Genomic DNA, 27,572 nt, shown 5'->3' on the forward strand with positions numbered 1-27,572 from the left:
CTGTACACTTAAAAATGATCAATAAAAACAATGATCAAGATGGTAAATTTTATATTATGTATATTTTACACAAAATAATTGTAGAAAAAACCCTTGCTAAACTTAAATAAAAGAATCATGAATTATCAGGTGATCACTTCATAAGATATATAAATGTGTAACACTATGTTGTACACCTGAAACTGGTACACTATTGTATGCCAACTCTAATTGAAAAATAAATTTTAAAAAATCACAAAGATAAATAAGATCGTGATGTTCCTGACCATTTCTCTTAAGTGCTTACTCAGGATCTATTTTCTCTGTGTTTACACACAATTCTGACAAGCTCTGTTTCTGTTCTCTTAAGAACAGGTGAATTGAGCAGGTGGCCACAAAGGCCGTTTATATAGTTTCTGATCAGTATTTACAGGTTCTCATTTGCATATAGGCTCTTTATTTCCATACCATTATTCTTAGTTTGTTTTTGCTTTGTTGCTTGTTTCACTGTATACCAAATGAAAATGCAAGTGGGTGAATTGTTGTTAAATACAATTAAAAATGACACCAGTGAAATGAGTCAGAGAAAGACAAATATCACATGATATCACTTATATGTGGAATCTAATGAACATAATAAACTGATGAACAAAATAGGTCCAGAGGCATGGATGCACGGCACAGACTGTTATATCTCAGAGGTGGGGTTGGGGGTGGGTGGGAGATGGGAAGAGATTAACCACAGAACTGATATACATATATCCACACCCAGTGGGCAGACAATAGTGTGGGAAAGGCCTGGGGTGAGGCAAGAGCTGGGAATGGGGCAAAGGCGATGGGGGAGAATTGTGGGACATCTGTAACATTGTCAACAACAACAACAACAAAACTAGTGTTTGAAAAATAAATTAAAACGCAATAAAGTTAAAAGAAATTAGAAAAAAATGACATCAGCAAGAAGTGATAGTTGACAACCTGATGGGAAGAAATGGAATTGATTAAGCATAAAATTATATATCTATTAGACATCAAAAAAATGGAGGGTGATATCATCGAGTTTGGAGCTATTGGGCCTAGATGTCTTACACCCCTAAAGCAGCACTGCATTCATGCCAACACATTAAGTGATATTTTTATGATAGTGTCAATGAATCTGTAACCAAACCCAAGTTCATATGTCTGACTCCCTGTGAAACCAGTCACTAAAGCATTGAGTAGAGGCAGCCAAACCAGAAGACAGAAAGAACCATAAAGCTTACCTACAGTTAATAACTAAGTTTCTACATTTCTATTGTTAGCTTTATTTTTAACCCTTTAGATAAGCTATGGCTTCAATCCCCACCGTCTTTTGTTCATTTCCATTCTTAAGGGATATGGGTAGTGACTGGTCTAGTTACTTCTTACTGGAACGGGGCAAAGTTCCAGATTAGAAGAATGGATTAGGTATTACATATGTGTCCTTATCCCACCCGCCCTCCCCCCCCCCTCATGCCCTCACATCCCTGGTGTCTGTGTCCATTGGTTAGGCTCATATGCATGCATACAAGTCCTTTGGTTGATCTCTCCCCTTTACCCCCACCCTCCCCTACCTTCCCTCTGAGATTTGACGGTCTGACTGATGCTTCTCTGTCTTTGGATCTGTTTTTGTTCATCAGTTTATGTTGTTCATTATTTTCCACAGATGAGTGAGATCATGTGATATTTATCTTTCTCTCACTGGCTTATTTTGCTTAGCATAATGCTCTCCAGTTCCATCCATGCTGTTGCAAAGGGTAAGAATTCCTTCGTTTTTACAGCAGCGTAGTATTCCATTGTGTAGATGTACCACCATTTTTTAATCCACTCATCTGCTGATGGGCACTTAGGCTGTTTCCAAATTTTAGCTATGGTAAATTGTGCTGCTATGAACATAGGGGTGCATATATCCTTTCTGATGGGTGTTTCTAGTTTCTTGGGATATATTCCTAGAAGTGGGATCACTGGGCCAAATGGGAGTTTCATTTTAAGTTTTTTGAGGAAACTCCATACTGTTCTTCACAGTGGCTGCACCAGTCTGCATTCCGACCAGCAGTGCACGAGTGTTCCTTTTTCTCCACATCCTCCCCATTCTGACAGGTGTGAGATGTTACCTCATTGTCGTTTTGATTTGCATCTCTCAGATGATTAGTGACTTTGAGCATATTTTCATATATTTCTTGGCCTTCTTTATGTCCTCTTTCGAAAAGTATCTATTTATATTTAGGTCCATTGCCCATTTTTTGATTGGGTTGTTTATCTTCCTTTTGTTATGTTGTATGAATTCCCTAATTTTTGGCATTTTAATGATGATGTGTCTGGATGTGGGCCTATTCGGGTTCTTCTTGCTTGGGGTTTTCTGTGCCTCCTGAACTTGTATGACTTTTTCCTTTACTAGGTTAGGGAAGTTTTCCACTCTTATTTCTTCAAACACCTTTTCTATGCCTTTTTCCCTTTCTGTCTCTTCTGGCATATCTGCTATTCGAATATTGTTATGCTTCATGCTGTCCCACAGCTCCCTTAAGCTGTTCTCCTGTTTTTTTTAATTGTTTTTTCTTTTGTGGTTCTCTGATAAGAATATTTTTTCAACCCTGTCTTCTAATTCACTGATTCAGTCCTCAGCTTCCCCTAATCTGCTGTGTATTCCTTCCAGTGTGTTCTTTATTTGTGCTATGTCTCTTGGCCATTTGTATGTCCTCTCTTTGAAGTGCCTATTTAGGTCTTCTGCCCATTTTTTGATTGTTTGCCTTTTGTTGATTTGCATGAGTACTTTATATATTTAGGATATTAACCCCTCCTCAGATGTATTATTGGAAAATACGCTCTCCCAAATAGTGAGTTCCCTTTTCATTTTGATGCTGATTTCTTTTGCTGTGCAGAAGCTTTTTATTTTGATGTACTCCCATTTGTTTATTTTCCCCTTGTTTCCTTCTTAAAAAATCACACACACACATTAGCAACAGGCATAATTTATTGAATAGTATCTGAGCATTCTCCTTACATTCAATCAAAGGTCATATCATTAAAGGATTTCCTTCCCTTTTTTTTCCTTCTTTTCTCTTAATTAATTTTCTCTGCCTGTGTCTCCTTAATTCTCTGCAATGCAGTCTACTGATGAGCTACTATTGCAGGCTTAGGCTCATTCGAATCTTAAGCCAATCTCAGTTGAGGAAGCCTGTAAATCCCCCGTTTCTCTTGTGCTAGGTGTTGTATCAGTGAAAATTTTGCTATGTGAGATGTCTGATATTTTGTTGCCTATGTTTTCTTCAATGATGTTTATGGTGTCATGACTTACATTTAAGTCTTTTACCAATTTTGAGTTATTGATTTTTTAATTTAAAAAAAGAAACCCACACCTAAAAATATTTTCCTACACTAGGTTGTTTCCAACTAATCTTGATTCCGAGGTTTAAAGTTTATGAAATAAGATTGTTAAATCAAGGACCAAATAGTCAGTTGACAAATAGTCAATCAGTATTTTCATTGGTGTTGTTTGCTAGGTCATGATCTGTTTAGGGCTGAAGTTTGGAGAAGTTTCAGAGATAGCTGGACTCAGTCAAAAGAACCCATATATGCCAAGATCTAAACTTCCCTGAGTTCATTCAGTAAATCAGACATGGGCTCACAGAGAAATGGTTTCATATTTCCCGCTAGGACACCCTAGTGTTTAGAAAAAACAAAAACCAAAAACATCCTATTTCCCTGTTTCATCCCTGAAAACTTTTATCAGGAAACCTACTCTGCTGTGCCAGATAAATGGGAGGAGTCTCATTGCAATAAATGTTTGCCCTTGCAACTTCCCAATCCAAGCAGAATGCTGCTCTACTAAGTAGGTCCAGATTTTCAGCATGCTGGGATCAGAGCCTTTTAATAGCAGAGACTGGATGGTGAATTTGCCACCATGAATTAGTTCCATTCATTCAACAGTGGTCAGTGCCTACTTGTTTGAGAGATGTGGCCCTAAGTGCCAAATAAAAGGACTCTTAAAAAGAAAACAAAAACAACCCTTGGCCCCCTGCTCAGCAGGAAGTAAAGCTTGCTTGGGGAACTAGTTAATGAGAGCCCCTCCCTATTTGGAGAGGAACATTTAAGTAAAGCTTGAACTAGCACCTTCAGCCTTAGCTGGTTTGGCTCAATGGATAGAGCATCTGCCTTTGGACTAAAGGGTCCCCAGTTTCATTCCTGTCAAGAGCACATGCCTGGGTTGCAGGCTCCATCCTCAGTAGTGGGTATGCAGGAGGCAGCTTATCAATGATACTCTCTCATCATTGATGTTTCTATCTCTCCCTTCCTCTCTGAAATTAATTTAAAAATATTTTAAAAAATAGCCCTAGCCTGTTTGACTCAGTGGATAGAGCGTGCCCTGTGGACCGAAGGGTCCCGGGACTGAAGAGTCCTGTGTTCGATTCCGGCCAAGGGCACTACCTGGGTTGCAGGCTCCTCCCTCGTCCCTGGCCCTGGTTCAGGCATGTGCAGGATGCAACTAATTGACTGGTTTCTCTCACAGCGATGTTTTTTTCTGTCTTTCCCTCTCCCTTCCACTCTCTCTAAAAATCAATGGAAAAATATCCTCGGGGTGAGGATTAAAAAATAATAATAATAACACCTTCTGAGTGCAGACCCTGATTCTTTTTTTAATATATTTTTATTTACTTGAGAGAGAGACAGAGAGAGAGAGAGAGAGAGAGAGAGAGAGAGAGAGAGACATCAATGATAAGAGAGAATCATTGACTGGCTGCCTCCTGCACGCCCCCCACTGGAGATCCAGCGGCAACCTGGGCATATGCCCTTGACCAAAATCGAACCTGGGACCTTGCAGTCCCCAGGCTGACGCTATATCCACTGAGCCAAACCACTCAGGGGCAGACCTTGATTCTTATGCTCCACTCCCCCAGTCATGGTAACCACCAAAGATTTCAGAGTGTGGGAGGACTATTGGCTTTGACTGTTGAAGGCACACCTTGCCGCCAGGGGTGGGAGTTCTGAGGCAAGTGGCATGGCCATGAAATCAGCTTGCAGAGAAGTCAGTGTTGTTGTTCACCATTTTGCACTTCCCATCGCGCAGGTGAAAGCTCAGCAGGAAATTGCAACCCGGAGACACATACTCAGCAATGATTTCAGGAGGTTCATATGTCAGAATGTCAGGTCTTGGAATGGAAGAAATTTCCCCAAAAGCACTTGGCATCTGAGAGCAAACGCTCACCTACAACTGTGGCAGAGCTCAGTTTCTAGCAAAATGGTGTCCACTGTGCCGCCGCTGCCAATCTGGCCCTGCAACTCTGCACCGAAAGCTGCACCAGCGCTTGGGACTCACTCTGCTGAGCCCCAAACCCAGGCTGGGTCTCAGCACCAGCAGATTATCTGCGTCTCAGCTCCAGGAGGGACTGCATCCCGAACCCAACACACTGATCCCTGACGCTCCTTTGCTGCACTCTTTCCCCCACCTCCCCGCGCCTCCCGCTGTACCCAAGGGCGCACCTGGGTTCTAGGGAACAGTTGTTCCACATTTGGCTCCTACAGCCCGGACAGTGGAACCCTCCCATCTCCCATTTATTCCCTCGGGGCAGCAGCGCCCCATCACTTAAAAGGAGGAAAGTTTAAAAAGGGCATCTTGGAAGTTGGGTGTCCCGGCGCACGGAGGCCATCCACCTGGGAGGAGGAGAGATGTGGAGCGAGGCAGGTGTGTCACAGGAATCGCTGCGGATCCCGGAGAGTGCGGACTAGTGTGAGGACCTGCGGCTTTAGTCCCTCACAGCACATGTAGGGCTAGTTTCTCTCTGCCACGAAACCGCCTAGATGGGGGTCCTTGCCTGTCCCCCAATAGCATCGGGCACTTGCCGCGTTTGCCGCGTTTGCCACCTTTGCCGCATTGGGAAACTCCATTAGCTCTAGTGCATCGCGTGCGGCGCGCTCAGACCTGGAGATCTGGGAGACAGTAGGGAGTTTCCTGGGGATCTTGGGGACAGTGAGAAGTGTCCCTCTCTGCATGTTACCCGCTGAGAGCAGCAACTCAGGAGCGAGCGGGGACCTTCCAGGCGGGCTTGCAGCAAATAAAGCTCAGGGGACGGGGTCCTGCAACCAGCTGTACACGGTGTGAGCGGGTCTAGGTGTTGTGGAGCCCGCTTATTCTTGTGAGTGCAGGTAGTGATGGTGCGCACAGGCTGCTGGCAACCGGTATGTAAAGGTGTCCACAGGAGACATTGGGAGGCAGGCTTGGGGCATGAGTGAGTGAACCCGGGCATATGGCCCCGGGTGCTGTTCCCGTGTCCCTTTTGCCAGTGCCATTGTTTGGGGGAGTGGGCTTATGTTTGAAGAGAGAAATGGGTTTGTGGGAGGGGATGCGTGTGACTGGAAGTGACAGTGAGCAATTGTCTCTGCAGGGATTCCCGTCAAGCCTGCCATGCTCTCTATTGGAGAACTGAAGTGCAGGGAATGAGCGTGTACGTTTGGCACGCGCGCGTGCAAGTCCTGAATGCGCGCGCACATTCATATGTATGTGCCCATCATGGATGTGTGTACAGTTGCAGTATGTATGCGCAGGTCCCTTATGCGGAGGCAGGTCCGGTATTGCACGCCAATGGGGCACCTTGGCAAACTGCTGCCGGAAACAGGGGCAGCTGGGCAAATGGTCCTAACAGGCAGATGAGCAAAGGTGATGGATGGCGGGGTAGCAGAGGAAGCTGCTGGGGCTGCTTGGAAGCTGGGGAAACATCGGTGCCTTGCACCTCCCTGCTGTGGCTGAGCGGGACATTGGTTGCCTTCTATCCACTTGAAGGACCACCCAGGGCAAATAAGGACTTCTGGTCAGTAGGTGGGTAATCACCATCTTAAGGAATCCCAGATGTGAGCCACGGAGCCCTTCCAGATCCCTACCTAGCTGGGAGCAGGGTCAGGCAAATTACTAATAACCACATTCCTTGATGACATTGGGTCCCCATTTTAAAGATGAGTGCATCAAGGCACTGAGAAGTCACTTGTCCTTAATCTTACCGCTCAGCCGGAATTGAATTCAGGCTGACAAAGTTCTTGCTCCCATAAGCTGCCCTGCTTGCAGGTGATTCCAGCTGCCGGGATTAAACATCTTGCTGGGACCCAGAACCAAACCTGTAACGAATTAACCCTCTCACCCTCACTTGGATGAGGCTTGAAAGTCAGACTTGGGGGAGCCAGGCGTCCCTGTGATCCTGGACTCTGCCCTGCAAGACTGCACCGCCGGCGATGGCGATGGCGTGGGCTGCACATTCAAAACCGGATGAAACTGAACAGGTGAAATTTACAATGACGTCAAACTGTCCCCCAGTTCGTGGGTGTTTTCTGGTGCCCATCGCTCCCCCTTCTTTCCATCAGTGACCTCAATGCAAATACGAGTGGGATGATCCTGATGGATGCTACAGGTTCTGGACGCAAGTGGGTGACACAATCCGTCTGAGGCACCGGATCCTTCTCCTCATTGGTTGCCCGGTGCTCCTGGATTCCCCCTCCCCAGACCCAGAGCGGGAATAAGAGGAGCCGCTGGGGCTGGGAGAAAGCGGAGCGACTTCCCAGTTGGAGTGTCACTGCCACTTCCACGGAACACCTCCACTGCCGCTACCGCCACCTGCCGCCGCCGCCACCACCTGCTGCCAGGTGAGTTCCCAAACTCCTGCTGTGGTGTATGATTCTATCTCTTCCTCTCTCCCCTTCCCTCTCTCTCCATTACTGTACCTCTTGGTCGATCCCCTGCCAGTCTCCAAGTCTCTCTCCACTTCTGTCTGGGTCTTTTTATCACACAATTTCTGTTAGTCTTTGCTTTATCCAGGTAATGCTGCGTCCAGGGACTCTGTGCTCCACTCTTCCCGTGCAGATCGGCTCTGGTCTAGCTGTGTTGCTGCAGTTGGAGTGTGCTTAGTCTCATCTCTGACGCTGGAGTTGGACTCCTGAAGAGCAGGATGCAGGAAAAACTTTCTGGTCATGCCTAGTGGTTCCAGGGAAATTGGTTCGGAACCTGGGTCAGCGTGAGGGGTGGCAAATAGGCGCAAGGGCAGTGTGAGTCCGGCAGCGTCCCAATTTAACTCTCTGTTAAGCTTGGGGACTCTGCCGAAGTGTGGATCAGCTGAGCAGAAAAATGTGATCTTCAGTTTCTCAGAGATTTCAATTGCAGATATTTCCTTTCTACCTACACTCTCCCTCAACATCCCCTTGCAGCCCTAAGTGTGAGCTCAGATCTGTGGGCTCATAAAACTTCAAACTGGTGGAGATGCTGACATGATTGTTCCTTTGCAGAGAGGCATCATGGGCTTTGGAAAATTCTTACCCTTCCTGGCTCTTGGCTTCTTGGTCCTGTACCAGGTGGGCATGATCCAGGCAGCACCATTCAGGTAAGACAGCCCTGACAGGAGCACACTCCCCCCCCCCTCCCCCCGCCCCCCCCCCCCCCCCCCCCCCCGCAGTGCCCCTGGGATCAAACAATTCTGTGATCTGAATTGTGGTGTGCTGAAAGGGGGGTGGGGGGGCACACCAAGGGGAGTGTATATTTTTTTCTGATATAAAGAATATCTGATATTCTTCATTGTAATGATATCTGATATTCTTTATTATAAATTTCATAGAATTCATTCAGTCTCATAGAATGATTTTGTTGCATTGGGTGTGCTATTTCTCCTTAGGTCTGCCTTGGAGGACAGCTCACTCAGTGAGGAGGAAGAGGACCTCCTTCTGGCTATCCTGGTGAAGGAGTTTATGAAGAAGATGGCCAGTGAGAAGGAGCAGGCTGCACTGGATTCCAGGTACGGCTCCACAGCTGCCCAGCAAGAACAGCTGTGCTAAGGAGAAGGCAAACACCTCCAGAACTCAGTGTTATAAACTCTCCATGGGGAGTTATCATGGCATTTTCCTAAATGGCCAATGATTATCTGCTGCGATAACTGTGTTCAGTAAGAGCAACACTTAAGGTTCTCTGGTACCTTTCAGAACAGTAATGATTGCCCCATGGGAAGGCTCTGCCCCCACAAGCCTCTTACTGACAGGTCTTCTGTTTTTCTCCATCATATAAATCAGCTTCACTTCCCAGAAGAGATCCTGCAACACCGGCACCTGTCTGACCAATAAGCTTGCTGTGCTCTTGAGCAAGTCTGGAAGTGCTGCCCAGGCCAAGGTGCTGCCCGCTACCATGTTCTCCCAGGGCTAAGGCCCAAAGGAAGGGACCCCAGGAAGAAGGTGACTGTTCTTGTACTGTTAGATGGGAGAGTGGGTGACTGGATATTGCAGGGCTGCAGTCCACACTCTAACCTCCTTGGGCCCATGTGAGTGAAAAATCAACAAGGGAAAGTATCTGGAGAAGGACAGAGAGTCCCCACAGATGAAAGCTGTAGATTTGAGGTTTATTTCTGCTTTTTGTTGTTGTTGTTGTTGTTTTGTTTTGTTCCAGTGTTTCCCTATGACACTTAAATCATCTGCCAGGAAATAATAGATGTTAATAACCTCACAATTAATAAGTAACTAAATTCTAATTTTTGTGTTTTTTTCTCCCTCCTAGATGATGGAAGCTGAACCCTACCCACTTCTTTAAGTTTATCATAAAAACAATTGGAGAAATACATGATAAACACACATGTGCATGCTACTTAACATTGAAAAGACTCTGTCTTATTCAAAATAAATTAAATTTAACTGCATAATAAAGCTATTGCAAATTACCTGGTGTCTTTTATATTTTACTAGAGGAAGAGGGAGGGGGAGAGGGAGGGGGAAGGGGAGGAAAAGGGGAGGAGGAAAGGGAGGTGGAGGGGGAAGGGGAAGGAGAGGTGGAGGGGTGGGGAGGGGGAAAGGGAGGTGGAGAGAGGTAGAGGGGAGGGGGGAGGGGAGGAGGAGGAGGAAGGGGAGGGAGAGGGGGAAGGGGAGGAGGGGGAGGGGGAAGGGAGGTGGAGAGAGGTGGAGGGGAGGGGGAGGGGAGGAGGAGAGAGGTGTAGGGGAGGGGGAGGGGAGGAGGAGGAGGAAGGGGAGGGAGAGGGGGAAGGGGAGGAGGAGGAGGGGGAGGGGGAAGGGAGGTGGAGAGAGGTGGAGGGGAGGGGGAGGGGAGGAGGAGAGAGGTGTAGGGGAGGGGGAGGGGAGGAGGAGGAGGAAGGGGAGGGAGAGGGGGAAGGGGAGGAGGAGGAGGGGGAGGGGGAAGGGAGGTCGTTCTGGAAGGTCCTTCTGCCATCCGGTTTAATTACCACATTAGCTCATTATAAAGGATTCTATATTCAATAAATATGACAACATATATCATTGGCTTATCTGGTAACAAATCTGGGCACAGTCAGCCAACATGTTGATGTTGGCAATTCTGCCAAAACTCGGGGGAACATGAAATCACTGCACCCTGGGTGTCTGGGGACACACAGTAATGCTGAGCCTCAATGAAACTTTTTCTTTAAAGAAATCTTGTCATTTGTGAACTTCATAAAAAAATACTTAAAAGGAAAAGGCGTCCCTCCTGCTATTTATGCTGTCCCCCCCACCTCCCCCAGAGAGCCTCAGGGACTGTGAACAATCTGTTGACAAAGCTGACTCAAAGGAGACAAAGGCAACATGTTTGGGATGGGTCCTCAGCATCCTGTACCCTCAGGTTTTAGTAAAATATCCCTTTGCATCTCAAAGAGACAATTCACATTGATTTTCAGAGTGCCCTGGTCCCCAGCTCCAAAGGACATATCTCTTCACGTCTCCTTAAATCAGGGTTGCCCTTACCCAGCCCTGCCTCCCCACCCCGCCCCATAGGAACGCCCCTTCCCAAATGCCCCATAGCCTGCAAAGCCTTTTCGAAACAATGTCTTGGAGTTAGAAATGGGTTCACAGCCTGGCAGACCTAGAAAGGCCATTAGAGGCCACCAGTGCAGAGAAGTACATTGCTTAAGGTCCTGCAGTAAGTTTAACTGAGACACTCATACATTTAACAAATACTGATTGAGTATCTGCTATATTCCCAGACACTATTCAAAGCACCAGGAATAGAGCAATTAACAGAACAAAGCCCTTACATTCACGGAGCTATATTCTAAACTGGGGGAAACTGAGGTGACGCATCCTATGAAATCAGACACTCCTCCTTGGAAGGAATCTGAGATATCATAGGGTATAATGCCTTACGTAAGTAGAAACTTCCCAGTGTCAACATCCCTGGCATCTGCTGGGACTGCTGGTGACAGACACACTGCTGAGCATAACTCTGGGCCAGTATCACTGATGGGTAGTCAGTTAATTGGGGTCATTTACTTAGAGCAGTGTTGGCAAACCGCGGCTCGAGAGCCACATGCAGCTCTTTGGCCCCGTGGCATAGGCCATGAAGTTTCAATCGCACTGTACGTGCGCGCCCGCACGTGGTATTTTGTGGAAGAGCCACACTCAAGGGGCCAATTTGCCGACCACTGACTTAGAGAAATCAGCCCCTTCCATCCATTGACTCTAGCTACTTCCTCAGGTTCACATAGAATGATGAACCTTGCTCCCATTCAGTCTGTAGTCCACGCTGTAGCCCAACTTTTGCCTAAAAGGTAGATCTGACCATGTCTCCCTTATACACAAAGTACTGCATCTCACAGAGTAAATACCTAGAGCATTGCAATGGCTCACAAGGTCCCAGCTGATCTGCCCTCTCTCTCCTCTCACCACTTGCCCCATTATCTGCCTGGCCTCATCTCCTACTTCTCCCACACACTGGCCTTCTTACTATTCCTCATCCCTCATCCCCCAGCACCAATCCCCTCAAGTGTTTGCACTTGCTGGTTCTGTACCTCTGCAGAATGGTCCTACCCTTGGCCCCGCCTCCTTCAGATCTTTACTCAAATATCAAACACCCTGGCCCTCCTTTCTGATATTGTACCCTACCCTGACAACACACCCCAATCCTCTTCTTCTTGCTTTATTTCTCTTTACCACTTATTACCTTCTATCATCTCTATATATATAAAAACCCTAATATGCAAATAGACCAAAAGGCGGAACAAATGAACAATCGGTCGCTATGACATGCGCTGACCACTAGGGGGTGCGTGCAGAACATGGCAGGCGTTGGCAGCAGGTGGCAGAGCACGGAACATGGCAGGCGTCGGCCACAGCGGGATGGTGGAACAGCTGAGTGGGGGCGCCAGACCAAGGTGGGGCACCAATCGCTGTCATCAGGGCAAGCCTCTGGTGGTTACTGAAAACTCTTTGCTCCCACACGCTGTGGTCCTGCCCAAGGCTTGCACCTGCTGCCAGCGCCGGCCCTGCTTGCACCCACTGCTGGCACCAGAGCTGCCACTTGCACCTGCTATCGGCACCCAGCACCGGCCCCAATCGCTTGGTGCTGTCAGCAGGTGTGAGTAGTGGCTGCTGGCCCCGATCACCCCTCAGGGCTTCTCCACCTCCTCCTGCTCCTGAGGTGCCATCAGGGCCAGCAGCCACCGCTTGCACCTGCAGCCAGTGCTGCCACTTACACCTGCTGCTGGCGCCCAGTGCCAGTCCCAATTGCTCCACGCCATCAGCGGGTGCAAGCAGGGCTGGCGCTGTCAGCACATGGGCCGGCGCTGTCAGCACGTGGGCGGCAGCGGGAACGGGACTGCTGGCAGACAGGGAACCGGGGGGCCATGGTGGGAGGGGCCGGGTGGGGGCGCAGAGGATGGGCTGAGACCTGCCCCTGTGCCCACCACAGCCTTGTGGCCCACAGTTCCTTTCAAGGTGCACGAATTCATGCACTGAGCCTCTAGTAGTACTAGTATATATTTTTAATTATTTAGCTTATTGTTTCTACCCCATCCTATAAACAATATAAGTTCCACATGGACCAGGAGATGGCTATTTTGTTAATTACGGAACCCCCTACACACAGAGCAGTATGCCTAGCACGAGGGAGCACTCAATAAATATTTACTGAATCGAGTTCAGTCCTTTTATCTTTTATGTTTATGGTCAACTCTCAGGTTCCCTCTTGATCTTATTTTCTTCAGGCTAAACTGCTGGCTTTCATCTTCAGCAATGACTTCACCTGGATAGTGACTTCCTCTAAGCCTGAAGACTTCTGTGATGGCTGCTAGTTACTAGTGACTCTGCTTCTTGCCTCAAGGCCTCCACAAGCACTATTTCCTCACTTTGATCACTCTTCTCACCCTTCACTTCTCCACTGGACTAATATGACTAGCTTTTCTTCTTCCCCTGCAGTAAACCCAGCAGACTGGCAGGTGCTCTCTAGGAGTGGTATCTATGATAAGGACAGTAAGTTCAAATCAGGAGGGGAGAAAGACCACTTTAGTCTTGGGTCAAAGGCATCTTCTCCAATAATAGAGCTCATACTGTATTGAAGTCCCACTAGGACTAGACTGAGAGAAGTGTGATTAATTTGAACCTTCAAAACCAAAGTAAGTTTCTAAGAAGAGAAGAAGGAATACATAAGGCATTCAGAGACCAACATGGAGAGACAAAACTCTTTGTGATTCTGCCCTGAAAAGAACATGCTCAATGGATAAAGCATTGGCCTGTGGACTGAAGGGTCCCAGGTTTGATTCCAGTCGAGGGCACATGTCCGGGTTGTGGGCTCGATCCCCAGTAGGCAGCCAATCAATGATTCTCTCTCATCATTGATGTTTCTATCTCTCTCTCCCTCTCCCCTCCTCTCTGAAATCATTAAAAATATATTTTAAAAAAAGAAATGTGACAGATATCTGTATATTAATTTTATATTCTGCAACTTTTCTGAATTCATTTATTAACTCTAATAGTTTTAAATTACTGAATACATTATTCTTTATGGACATAATTTATTGATTCTAATATCTATTTTTGACTTACATATATATATTTTTGGGATACTTGCTAACTTTAATTTTTAATAGCAAATTAAACTTTTTCATTATAATTTACAATATTCATATTTGAGGTTATATTTTTTTATTCTGGATGTGATATATTTTTTCCCTTTTCCTTTCCATTACCCATTTTATTAGAATTTTCTATTTTATTGGACTTTTCAAAGAATAAACTTTAATATTTATTTTTTAATTCTATTATCTTCCTAGTTTGTAATGTTTTTTTTCTGCCCACTTAATTCCTTTCACTCATATGATTTTTGAAAAGTTTGTTTAGATGGTCTCTTTTGAGATTTCTGAGTTGAATTATTAAATCAAATTGCATTCTCTTTTTTCTTGGTTATTTATATTTAACCTCTCTTCCCTATCTCCACTGATAACATCCTGATCCAAATCTTGTTTTTTAAAATCATGTTTTTAAAAAAGTATTATTGCCTGGCTTGTGTTGCTCAGTGGGTAAGCATTGACCCATGAAACAGGAGGTCAAGGGTTCAGTTCCTGGTCAGGACATATGCTCAGGTTGCAAGCTCGATCCCCAGTAGGGGGCGTGCAGAAGGCAACTGATCAGTGATAATTATCATTGATGTTTCTATCCTTCTCCTTCTCCCTTCCTCTCTCTCTAAAAATCAATAATAATATACTTTTATATTGAGAGAAACATCAGTAGGCTGGAAATCAAACTGGCAACCTTTTGGTGTACTGGATGATGCCTAACCAACTGAGCCACATTAGCCAGGGCCTCTTTGACATGTTTTACCAGGACTATTACACCAACCTTCCAATTGATCACCCTGTTTCTATCCTTTTTGCTATATGGAGCGATCCTTTTGAAACACAAGTCACATTGTGTCTATCCTTTGCTTAAAACCTTCCACGGGCTTTCTATTGACTCAGAATAAAAGTTAAAGTCCTTATGATAGCCTAAGAGGAACTACCTGATCTGACCCAATACCATTCCTCTGGTCTACCTTCCTGCCGATTATCCCATTGCTTGCTCTACTCCTGGCTTCCTCAGGGTCTTTACACGTACGTGTGTGTGTGCGCATACACGCACACACTCATGCGCCTAGAATGCTGTTCCCTCAAAGTCTGTATGATTGCCTTCCTACTTTCCTTCAGAACTCTGCTGAAATGTCACCTTCTCAGAGAAGACTTCCCTGGCCACTATATACAAAATGATTCCTTCTCTCATCATGCTCTATCCAGCCTATTCAGCTTTATTTTTATTCACAGAATTTACCACTAAATATATACAGTATATTTATTATTTTATCTCTGAGTTAATCTTTAACCATATAACATGTCATGAGATGTAAAGATCTTATATTAAAAACCGTCAATAATGTTTGTTTTGATTTCCACTTTGGCTCAAGTTATATAAAATAGTATTTTTTTCATTTAAAATAGCTTTTAAATTTATATTTCAGTTACTCAATTCTAGGTTTTTGTATTGAGGTTTAATAACATGATCTGTATAATTTTTAACTTGAGAAATTTGTTGAGATTTTTCTATTAGGTTTATTATATGATCCTTTCCCAAGTGATTAGAAGATAGCAGAAAAAAACAATTCCCTGAGGTATAAAATTATATGTCTGTATCTACCTACCTAAATATCTATGTATATATGTAATAAAAAAGATTATGTTGATTTATTTATTTATTTATTGTTAATCCTCACCCCAGGTTATTTTTTTCATTGATTTTTAGAGAGACTGGAGAGAAAGAGTTATTAATTGGTTGTTTCCCTCACATGCTTCGACCAGGGCTAGGGATTGACTCTGCAATCCAGGTATGTACCCTTGACCAGGACTCGAAGCTGAGACCCTTTGGTGTATGGGCCGATGTTCTAACTATTAGCAACACTGGCCAGGACAATTATGTTATTTATAGTATATATACTAGCAGTATTTTTTCCTGCATAGAGGGCAATAAAGTTTCCAAGTATTATTTTGTTCCTATAAATTATCCCTCACATTTCTAAAAATTTTTAGTTTACATATTTTGAACTCTTCCTATTTTTTTTAAATCAACTTTCATAAGGTATATATTACTAATAGAAAACTGTTTTTTTAAATTACATTTCCATGAGTTTTACCAAATGTATATTATAGAATCCATGTAACCATCACCACCAAAAAAAAAAATGTATGGAATATTTCCTTCATTCCAGGATGTTCCTTGTTATTGACTTATCACCCAAACTCCTACTCCACACAACCATTGACCTGATTTCTATTAATGTGGATTCATTTTACTGAAGATAGAGAGGTAGATGGTATGCACTATCCTGTTTCACTTGACATAGTGACTGTGAGATTTACTTATATTGCTTCATGCATCAGTATATAATTATTTGGGGAGAGGGAGGGTTAAATAGTATTCCATTTTATGCACAATTTGTTGGATGGACATATGCACACTGACTATTTCCAGAGCCGACTACTATGAATGATACTCTTATGAACATTCATGTATAAATCTCTCTATAAAAAGCTGAAGACATTATTCTTAAACAGAAGAAATGGTACGGTAAATGTATATATTACTAGACTATTTTTTAAATAGCTTTGCTACTTTACACTACAGCAGAAGTGTATTTTGATCATTCAACTTGTTTCACACATCCTTGCCAATGTTTGGTATTTTCAGTCTTTTAAATTTTAGCCATTCTTGTGACTCTGTAACAGTATTTCATGTGGGTGTTGTTGTTTTTTTAAATATGTTTTTATTGATTTTAGAGAGAGAGGGAGAGAGATGGAAACATGGATGAGAAACATCATCGATTGTTGCCTCCTGTACGCCCCCTACAGGCGATCGAACCTGTTGCCCTGGGCATGTGCCCTGATGGGAAATCCATTCAGTGACCTCTTGGTTCATGGGTCAGCATTCATCCAGAGCCACCCAGCTGGGCTCATGTGGATTTTAATTTTTTTAAAAATGTATTTTATTAATTTTTTTACAGAGAGGAAGGGAGAGGAATAGAGAGTTAGAAACATCAATGAGAGAGAAACGTCGATCAACTGCCTCCTGCACCACCACCCCCACCCCCCCACCCCCCACTGGGGATGTGCCCTCAATCAAGGTACATGCCCTTGACCGGGATCAAACCCAGGACCCTTCAGTCCGCAGGCCGACGCTCTATCCACTGAACCAAACCGGTTAGGGCTGGATTTTAGTTTTTATTTCCCTATTGATTCATGATAATTGAGAATCTTCTCCTATTTATTGGCCATTGGCTTTTCTTTTGTATAATTTCTGCTCAAATACTTTACCCATTTATTATTGGGCAACTTGTCTTATTCAGTTGTAGGTATTTTATATTCTAGAAATAGTCCTGCCTCCTTTTGGAGCACTATTTCATTCACTCATTCACATTTCTCTCCCTCTTGCATCACTTCCTCTGTGGGAAGCCAGATGCCATGTCGTTAAGCCCGTCAAGCAGACTACGGAGGGTCCATGTGTCAAGGAATAGAAGTCTCTGTCCAAAAGCCAGTGAAGAATGGAGGCCTGGCAACAACAAAACGTGTCAGCTTAAAATGGAATTTTCCAGCTTCAGTTGAGCCTCGATATGACTATAGACCTAGCTGAGACCTGGACTGCAATCTCAAGAGAGAACCTGAGCCTGAAGCACTCAGTGGAGCTTCTCCCAGAGAGCTTACCCTAACATTTGTTCTTCTGAGCTTCTAAATTTTGAGATAATTTGCTACACAGTAATAGTTAACTAATATCTGTCCAAACTATGATTACTCTTCCTCAACCCCCAAATCTGGAATGCACATTCAGTGCAGTTGGCTAAATGTGCAGCCTGAGTTCAAGTTGGAAGCCACAGTTCCCAGGAAGGATACATTTTTATCTCTTTATCCTGGTTCCCAAGCCCAGATCAGATTAGGTGCAATGGCATAAGCTGCTTCCATTCCAAACAAAATTAAGTTCTGTTCTTCTTCCTCATTGTGGGGTGCTTTTTAAACAGCAGCCTCTGTCCCTCTCTGTGTTTTCAATTTTCCATCTTATAGCTAATTTCACATCATTCTTTTTGCCTCTAAGATCCTCATGGTGAGAGGAAATTGTTAAGGCTACATAGACCAATCCTCATGTTTGAAACTCTCTATATCATCTCCCAAGTGGCCTTCTAGCTTATTTTTGAAATTTTGATGTCACTATCTCCTTAGATAGTTCATTCTATCTTCGGAATCATTGTTAGAAAAGTCCTGCAATAGTGAGCAGAATTCATTTTCTCTTGTCTCCGGCTTTACTTTGTTCTCAATATATTGATTCTTTGGAAGCCTCTTGCAGGGAGAATTGACTGTGACTAAGACACACCTCTAAATCAAGGATTGGGCCTTAATTGTTGGTGTTTTAAAGCAAATTACATTTTCTTTACTATGAAGTCCCTAGCTGGATTTGGTTTTGTATGAGCCATCTCCTTAGCTGGCTCCATCCTAGACAATTATCCATTCATTCTCAATAATGTATCGGGGATAGGGAAGAAGACTCTTTAATTATGGATCCTCAGATATTTTTGCACTTGAAACTTTTCTGGCTATTCAGCTGCTTCATATAACTGATTGGCAGAGTCAACAAATGTCTTGCCCTTGTCACTGTTGAGGCACTGAGCCAAGCACTATAAATCTGGGCATCATCTTTCCTACTCAGGCTTGCCAGGAAAATGATTAAATTAATTGTTTCTATAAAGCAGGGTACTCTAGAGACTTCCTGGAGAGCTTGGTTCATCTATAGATCTAGGAAGATTGTATGAGTGGATTCCTGTGTACTTAAAGGTAAGCAACAATGGCCAAGTCCTGTACAAAATCCTTAATAGAGTCAACAAAGTATGATGTGGCATCTGACTATTGTTCTATTTCTCACCATGCTCTCCTTGCCAATCTGAACGCCAGTCACATTAGCATGCTTTTAGTCTATCAGAGTCTGCATGTTCTTCCAGCCACAAGGCCTATCCATTGGTCTGGTCTCCCCTATTCTCTATGTTCAATTAACTCTTACTCATCTCTAGATTTTCCCAGATAACACCCCTCTGGAGTCTATGTTATATTTGTTCTTATTTGACTTCAAAGAGTGGCTGTACCTTTCTTTTAGATCCCCATTTCAGTTTTAGTTTATGTATTGATTAGTGTGATTAGTTGATTAATGTCTACTCTCCTTAGATTGAAAGTGCCATTCACACAGGAACTGCATCCATTTTCCCCTCTATTTTGACACTTAACATGGTGTCAAGTGTAGTAGGTGCTCAATAAGACATTTGAGGTAGCCCTAGCCAGTTTGCTTAGTGGTTAGAGTTTCGGCCTGAATACCAAAGGGTTGGGGGCTCAATTCCCTGTCAAGGGCATGTAACTAAGTTGCGAGTTTGCTCCTCACCTTGTCAGGGTGTGTGCAGAAGGTAACCAGTTGATGTGTCTCTCTCACATCTGTGTTTCTCTCCCTCTCTCTCCCTCTCCCGCCCTTCCACTTACTCTGAAAAGCAATGGAAAAATGTATCCTTAGGTGAGGATTAACAAAAGAAACAAAATAATAATAATAATAAGTATTTGAGGCATGAAGGAAGGAGGCAATTAGAACCTAATGTGATAAATGGTATCATTGGAGTAGGCATAGGAAACTGTATTCTAACCTAATCCACATGGAAAAGATTTCCTGGGCAAGTTATATCATTTCAAATATATTTATATATTTATTTCAAGGATTTGGTTCATGTGACATAGTGGCTGGAAAGTCCAAAATCTGTAGGCCAGGCTGACGATTGGAAACTCTCCAGCAGGAGTTGATGCTGTAGTACTTTTTAAATTCTTTTCTATATATATATATATTTATACATATATATAATTTTATTGATTTCAGAGAGGAAGAGAGAGGGAGGGAGAGAAAGAGAAACATCAATGATGAGAAAGAATCATTGACTGGCTGCCTCTTGCACACCCTCCACTGGGGATCAAGCCTGCAACCTGGGCATGTGCCCTGACTGGGAATAGAACTGTGACCTCCGGGTTCATAGGACAATGCTCAACCACTGAGCCACACCAGCTGGGCTTCCCCCCCTCTTTTTAAATACAAGGTCTATATATTATTTTGTACATAAGTTGTACTTTGCTAACAAATATATTCAATTATTTTATAATGTTACATACAACCAAAGAATCAATACTTTTCTGTTTTTCCAGTTTCATTAAGATACTATAGGCCCAGTGCATGAAATTAGTGCACGAGTAGGGTCCCTAGCGGCTGCTGGCTGCCAGCCGGGGTCTCCCTTCCCTTGGCTGCCTGCCACCGCTGCTGGCCTCCCTTCGCACCACCTTGGCCTGGCGCTGCCCACTCACCTGCTCCACCATCCTGCCGCAATCCCACTCTTGTCAGGGCCCATCGGGGCTGGCAGCACCTCCACTGCCGCCCGCTGCCAGTGCTGCTGCCAGCCATGTTCCACGCTGCCCCCTGGTGGTCAGCACACATCTAACTCCTGGTTGGTTGAACTCCCACCCGTAGAAGCAATTTGCATATTAGCCTTTTATTATATAGGACTAGAGGCCCAGTGCACGAAATTCGTGCATGGGGGAGTGGAGTCCCTCAGCCCAGTCTGCACCCTCTCACAATCCAGGACCCCTTGGGGGATGTCCGACTGCTGGTTTAGGCCCGATCCAGGCCTAAACCAGCAGTCAGACATCCCTCTCGCAATCTGAGACCACTGGCTCCTAACTGCTCGCCTGCCAGCCTGCCTAATCACCCCTAACCACTCGCCTGCCTGCCTGATCACCCCTAACTACTCTGCCTGCCTGCCTGATTGCCCCTAACCCCCTCTGCCTGCCTGCCTGATCGCCCCTAACTGCCTCTGCCTGCCTGATGCCCCTAACCATTCTGCCTGCCTGCCTAATTGCCCCTAACTGATTTCCTGCCTGACTGATCACCCCTAACTGCCTCTGCCTGCCTGATGCCCCTAACTGCTCGCCTGCCTGCCTGATGCCCCTAACTGCCTCTGCCTGCCTGATTGCCCCTAATTACTCGCCTGCCTGCCTCATCGCCCACCCCAACTGGGGCCAGAGATTGAATCTGCAATCCAGGTATGTGCACTTGACCAGGAATCAAACCTACGACCTTTCAGTGTGTCCATGGACGCTCTAACATCTGAGCACACTGGCAAGGGAAGGGGATTTTTTAAGTAAAATGTTTCATTTAATTTATAACTTCCTTTTGTGTATAGTCTATAGCTATTTTCTTTGTGGTTACCATGCAAATTACATTTACCATTCTAAGGTTATAATCTAATTTAAATTGAACCCTTGACTCTTCAGTGTGTGGGCTGATAGTACACCACTGAGCCACACCTGCTAGGGCTCTTTCCTCAATTTTTGATGCTATTCACAATGTACCAGCTACCAACTTGACATACTTTTAAATTTAATCTTCATTTTTAACATTTCTCCACTATTTTCTTAAGTCTAGACAATCAAGAAAACAATAAACCAAACCCTGATTGGTAACTGATTTGCTAATGTCTGTGGTGTAAATACTCTTTCCATGGTCAAGTTCAAGCTACCAATGTGACATCAATGAATGATAGTTGAGAACAAAGATCAATGGGGGAGGGGAAAGGAAACATATGTACTACTATCTATAATACTTTAAACAATAAAATAAAATTTTAAAAAAATGTGAATAGCATACCATTACAGAAAAAATAAAATAGAAGTAAATAACCTCAAAACATAGATAATGGTAATATGTAGTCAAATACATAGGAAGTGATGAGTTTTGAGTGTTCACTTTTTTTTTTAATTAAATCTTTATTGTTCAGATTATTACATTTGTTCCTCTTTTTTTTCCCCCCATAACTCCCCTCCTCCCAGTTCCCACCCCACCCTCCGCCCTCACTCCCCACCCACTGTCCTCATCCATAGGTGCACGATTTTTGTCCAGTCTCTTCCCACATCTCCCACACCCCTTTCCCCCCCAAGAATAGTCAGTCCATTCCCTTTCTATGTCCCTGATTCTATTATAATCAACAGTTCATTCTGTTCATCAGATTATTTATTCACTTGATTTTTAGATTCACTTGTTGATAGATGCATATTTGTTGTTCATAATTTGTATCTTTACCTTTTTCTTCCTCTTCCTCTTCTTAAAGGATACCTTTCAGCATTTCATATAATCCTGGTTTGGTGGTGATGAACTCCTTTAGCTTTTCCTTATCTGTGAAGCTCTTTATCTGACCTTCAATTCTGAATGATAGCTTTGCTGGATAAAGTAATCTTGGTTGTAGGTTCTTGGTATTCATCACTTTGAATATTTCTTGCCACTCCCTTCTGGCCTGCAAAGTTTCTGTTGAGAAATCAGCTGACAGTCATATGGGTATTCCCTTGTAGGTAACTGAGTTTCTTTCTCTTGCTGTTTTTAAGATTCTCTCTTTATCTTTTGCTCTTGGCATTTTAATTATGATGTGTCTTGGTGTGGTCCTCTTCGGATTCCTTTTGTTTGGGGTTCTCCGCGCTTCTTGGACCTGTAAGTCCATTTCTTTCACCAGGTGGGGGAAGTTTTTTGTCATTATTTCTTCAAATAGGTTTTCAATATCTTGCTCTCTCTCATCTTCTGGCACCCCTATAATTCTGATGTTGGTATGCTTGAAGCTGTCCCAGAGGCTCCTTACACTATCCTTGCATTTTTGGATTCTTTTTTCATTTTGCTTTTCCGGTTGGATGTTTTTTGCTTCCTCGCATTTCAAATCATTGACTTGGTTCTTGCGCTCCTCTGGTCTGCTGTCGGGCGTCTGTATAATATTCGTTATTTCAGTCCGTGTATACGTAATTTCTAGTTGGTTCCCCAATATAAGATCGAGGGTCTTATTAGTTTTCGTGTAGATCTCATTAAGTTTATTGGCAGCTTCTAAACAGTTCTTGAGAGACCTTAAAAGTGTGGTTCTGAACTCTATATCTTCCTTTGACAATTTTGTCCTGTTTCTTTGTCTCCGCATTTTGTTATGCTTCCTTGGTGCACCCCCTAGTGGTCTTTGTTCGCAGTCTTATAGTTAAATCTTGATTGTTGTAGCTAATTCCAGGGAGGGTTTGACCTCCAGGCCAAGTGGCTATGAGAATCAGCTGTGTCAGCAGTGAGAGAACTTCTGTCCTCTAGGGAGGTGCTAATCTAGCCTTTGCCTGAGGCTATCCGGCAAATGCCTCTGTGCAGGGCTTGGGCGGGGCGGGTCGCACAGGATCAACAGGGTGGGCCGGAGAGAGCAGTTATGGCGGCTCTCAGTCCGGTCCCCAGGGGCTCTGCCTCTCTGAGTCCCAGCACCCGCTGCAAAGCTGGGAGAGAAAGCTGCACTCGCTCTGACCGAAGCCAGACAGTCCCGCTTCTCCCGTTTGAGTCTGGGTCCCTAAAGACTCGCCCAGATCTGGTGCTCAGAATCTGCGACTCCCTCCCGATTGAAAACAACAACCGCGCCCTCCGCCGCCAGCCTGCTCCGCGCACTCCGCACCTCAGAATTTGACTTCAGCACTGCGCCTCCTCTGAGTGTCCGTATGCGTTTCTCTTTCCTCCTAGTTGTAGGACTTCCACTCAGCCAGCGTTCCTGTGGTTCTGGGTGATGTCCCTTCCGTTTTTTGGTTTCACTTTTGAAGTAGTTGTTCAAAGCAGCAAACTCCGGCGTTAACCTATGCCGCCATCTTGGTTCTCTCTCGAGTGTTCACTTTTTAAAACACAATTCAATTTTGAGTTTATGTGAGTTAATTTTAATAATTGCTCAATAATTTTTTCATAACTGGCTCAAAATTTCTGAAAATTTAAAGATCAGCTCTTGCAAGACAGTATGACTTTGTTCCAGAACACTACTGCCTACTGCTCTTCATATAATGTTCCACACCCAAGAATCCCAGAAGTTTTTAGAAGAACATCACATAGCTGGTGTATGACAGCCTACATCCAAATTCTTCTCTTTGTGTATCCCTGCCCAGGGCACAACTGTGCATAAATGACAGAATCTGGATTTAATTTAATTTGTTACTTAGCTTCTAAATCCTACATATTTGCCTCCTGCTTTCTCATTCATCCTGCAGCATTGCTATAAATTCATGGGCTAAAGCACAGTCTTGCAGAAAAATAAAAGCATCATCTTAGACAGTAATAGAAGAAATGCAACTCCCCCCTCCATGTATTTACTGATACACAAACACCAACATTTGTTTTTGGCCATGATGCTCATCATGGGGCCATATGATGGAATGAGTGGAATTATAAAAAGGGAAAGAGAAATCTCTGTTCTGCATGTAAGTACAAGCATTGAGGAAAGGCCATGTTAGACATGGCAAGAAGGTGAACATCTGCAATCCAAGAGATCTCATCAAGAACCCATTCAGCCTGCCAGAATGGCTCCGTGGTGGTGTTGACCAATAAACTAGGAGGTCATGGTTCAATTCCCAGCCTGGGCACATGCCCTGGTTGTGGGCTCAATACCCAGATAGTAGGGGTTGTACAGGAAGCAGCAGATCAATGATTCTCTCTCATCATTGATGTTTCTATCTCTCTTCCTCTCCCTTCCTCTCTGAAATAAATTTTTAAAAATATTTTTTAAAAAGAACCAATTCAGCTGACACCTTGATCTTTGACTTCTAAGCTTCCAGAACCATGGGAAAATATATTTTTGTTGCTTAAGTTACCCCAGTCTATGTTTTGTTATAGCAGCCCAAGCTTACTAATGATACAATTTGTCACATCATTTTTATTTATTTTTATTTTTTACTAGAAGCCCGGTGCACAAAAATTTGTGCACTCAGGGGGGAAAGGGGGTCCCTCAGCCCGGCCTGTGCCTCTCGCAGTCTGGGACCCCTTGGGAGATAATGACCTGCTGGCTTAGGCCTGCTCCTGGGTGGCAGAGGGCAGGCCCAATCCCTAGGTGCAGCCCCTGGTCGGGCTCAGACTGGGGAGTTGGGGCGCTGCCCCCTGTCATGCACAGAGCAGGGCGGATCGGGAGGTTGCAATGCCACTCCTAGTCACTCTCAGGGTAGGGCCGATTGGGGGGTTGCAGCGCCACCCCCTGTCACGCTCAGAGCCGGGCCGATCAGGGGATTGGGGAGCTCCCCCCTGTCACACACAGAGCAGGGCCCATCAGGGGGTTGGGGCGCCGCCACTGTCACACTCAGGGCAGGGCCGATGGGGAGGTTATGGCTCTACCCCGTCACACACAGAGCAGGGCCCGTGGGGGGAGGGGTTGGGGCGCCGCACCCTGTCACACACAGAGCAGGGCCGATCAGGGGGTTGAGGCGCTGCGCCCTGTCACACACAGAGCCACAGGGTGATCAGGGCGTTGTGGAGATCCCCCCTATCAGGCACAGAGCAGGGCCGATAAGGGGGTTGGGGCGCCTTCCCCTGTCACGAACAGAGCAGGCGGAAAGGGAGGTTGTGGCCCTGCCCCTTGTCACACACAGAGCTGCAGGGCGATCAGGGGGTTTGGTCACTGCCCCCTGTCATGCTGATCCCGGTGCCGGGAGGCCTCGCTGCTCCGCTGATCCCAGTGCTGGGAGGCATATTACCCTTTTACTATATAGGATAGAGGCCTGGTGCATGGGTGGGGGCCGGCTGGTTTGCCCTGAAGGGTGTCCTGGATCAGGGTGGGGGTCCCCACTGGGGTGCCTGGCCAGCCTGAATGAGAGGATGATGGCTGTTTGCAGCTGGTCACACACCCTTCAGGGTGGGGGTCCCCACTGGGGTGCCTGGCCAGTCTGGGTGAGGGGCTGAGGGCCGTTTTCAGGCTGGTGGGTGACTGAAGCTCCCAACCTGTCCTTTTTTTCTTTTTTTTTATTCTGGGCCAGCTTTAGCTCTGAGGCTTGGCTCCAGCTCTGAGGCCTCAGCTGCTGAAAGCAGGTATCTGGTTTGTTTGGGTTCTATAATTGTAACACTGTTGCGGTCCTGCTCACTCTAGCTCTGAGATCCCGGCTGGCTGAAAGCAGGGATCTGCGTTTGTTCTATAATTGAAACAATGTTGCGGTCCTGCTGGCTGAAGCCTGGCTGGCTGAAAGCAGGTTTCTGGGGTTTTGTTTATCTTCTATATTTGTAACAATGTTTCTTAAACTGCAAGCTCAGAGGCCGGCAAGGCAGGTGGGGAACGTTGGCTTCCTCCGTCAGTGAAGCAAGCAAGCCTCCTGTTGGCTTAAAGCTGCCTGGCTGCCGGCCGCCATCTTGGCTGGCAGTTAATTTGCATATCACCCTGATTAGCCAATGGGAAGGGTAGTGGAGGTACGGCTAATTACCATGTTTCTCTTTTATTAGATAGGATTTATTTTTGTCACATCACTTTTATTGAAAACAATTGGTTAAATGTGTTTTGAAACTACCAATTCTTGTATTTGTATTCTTTCTAGGTCTGATACTTCAGTTCCTTATTTCTAATGATTCTTACTTATAATGACTTCCTCCATGTGCATATTGTGACTTTAACATTTTTTAGTTTGTGTTCATTTGTACCTAATCACTGAAAATTTTAATGGCCTGGGTTTAAGTCTCCTAGTGCTAATTTAAATTTGCTTCTGTTTGATATCTAAGAATACAATCTGTTCATAACTTTAAAATAAATTCCTTATTTCATTAAGGGAAATTTTCTTTGTTTGTTCAGCATGGCCACTCTTTTGGAAGCTGTTGAGGTACCTGAAATATTGTATTATTTGTTGTTGTTATTGATATGATAGTCCATTATTTGATTTATTTGGAAGAGGTGGTTTCTCTGCATATAAAGGTAACTGTATACTTCTGGATGTGATGAGTGGGCAGGCATAGGTGGCCCAATGTGTCCCATAACATTAAAATTGAAGAAAAACATTGTTTTTGAAAATTTGAAGTTTCAGATCATTCATCCTTTTGTGCAAGCACAGAAATTTCCCCAGCCTAGATCTTTTTCATGATTCATAAAGGGAAATAGCTTGCCAAATATAAACTTGATATGTTCAAAATAAAAATGTAATCTACAGAATGGGAGAAAAGTTCACAAACCACACATCTTATAGGGGTTAATAGCTAAATCATATAAGGAATACTTACAACTCAATAGCAAAAAAGCAAATAACCCAATTAAAAATGGGCAAAAGATCTAAAAAGACATTTCAGGGACCAACAGGTATATTAAAAGATGCTTAACATCTCTAATAATCAGGGGAATGCAAATCAAAACCATGATGAGGTATCACCACATACTTTTTAAGATACCTATTCTCAAAAAGACATGAGATTTTAAAAAAGACAAGAGATAAATGTTGGTAAGGATTTGCAGACAAGGAACACTTGTATACTGTTGATGGGAATGTAAATTGATACAACCATTATGGAAAACAGTTTGGAGATTCTTCAAAAAGTTAAAAATAGTCTAGCTGGTTTTGCTCAATGGTTAGAGCAGCGGTTCTCAACCTGTGGGTCGCGACCCCTTTGGGGGTGGAACAACCCTTTCACAGGGGTTGCCTAAGACCGTTGGAAAACACATATATAATTACATATTGTTTTGTGATTAATCACTATGCTTTAATTATGTTTAATTTGTAACAATGAAAATACATCCTGCATATCAGATATTTACATTACGATTCCTAACAGTAGCAAAATTACAGTTATGAAGTAGCAATGAAAATAATTTTATGGTTGGCGGTCACCACAACATGAGGAACTGTATTAAAGGGTTGCAGCATTAGGAAGGTTGAGAACCACTGGGTTAGAGTGTCAGCCCATGAACTGAAGTGTTGCGGGTTTGATTCTGGTCAAGGGCATGAACCTCAGTTGCAGGCTAGATCCTGGGCCCTGTT

The 27,572-nt window shown here is 44.4% G+C and overlaps 2 protein-coding genes across 2 annotated transcripts in view; one reads left to right on the forward strand and one right to left on the reverse strand.

The window, feature by feature from the left end:
* The window catches only part of LOC132240999 (vitamin D 25-hydroxylase), a 94,563-nt gene that overhangs the window by 45,006 nt on the left and 21,985 nt on the right, over positions 1–27,572 (reverse strand). The window lies entirely within an intron of this gene.
* LOC132242216 (calcitonin gene-related peptide 1-like) lies at positions 7,484–9,666 on the forward strand. Its single transcript, XM_059711124.1, has 5 exons — positions 7,484–7,620; positions 8,257–8,351; positions 8,640–8,759; positions 9,031–9,189; positions 9,509–9,666. The coding sequence occupies exons 2-4, from the start codon at positions 8,266–8,268 to the stop codon at positions 9,158–9,160; spliced, it is 336 nt and encodes a 111-aa protein (XP_059567107.1). The 5' UTR covers positions 7,484–7,620; positions 8,257–8,265; the 3' UTR covers positions 9,161–9,189; positions 9,509–9,666.

Source organism: Myotis daubentonii, chromosome 9, assembly GCF_963259705.1.
Source record: "Myotis daubentonii chromosome 9, mMyoDau2.1, whole genome shotgun sequence".
Lineage (NCBI taxonomy): Eukaryota > Metazoa > Chordata > Mammalia > Chiroptera > Vespertilionidae > Myotis > Myotis daubentonii.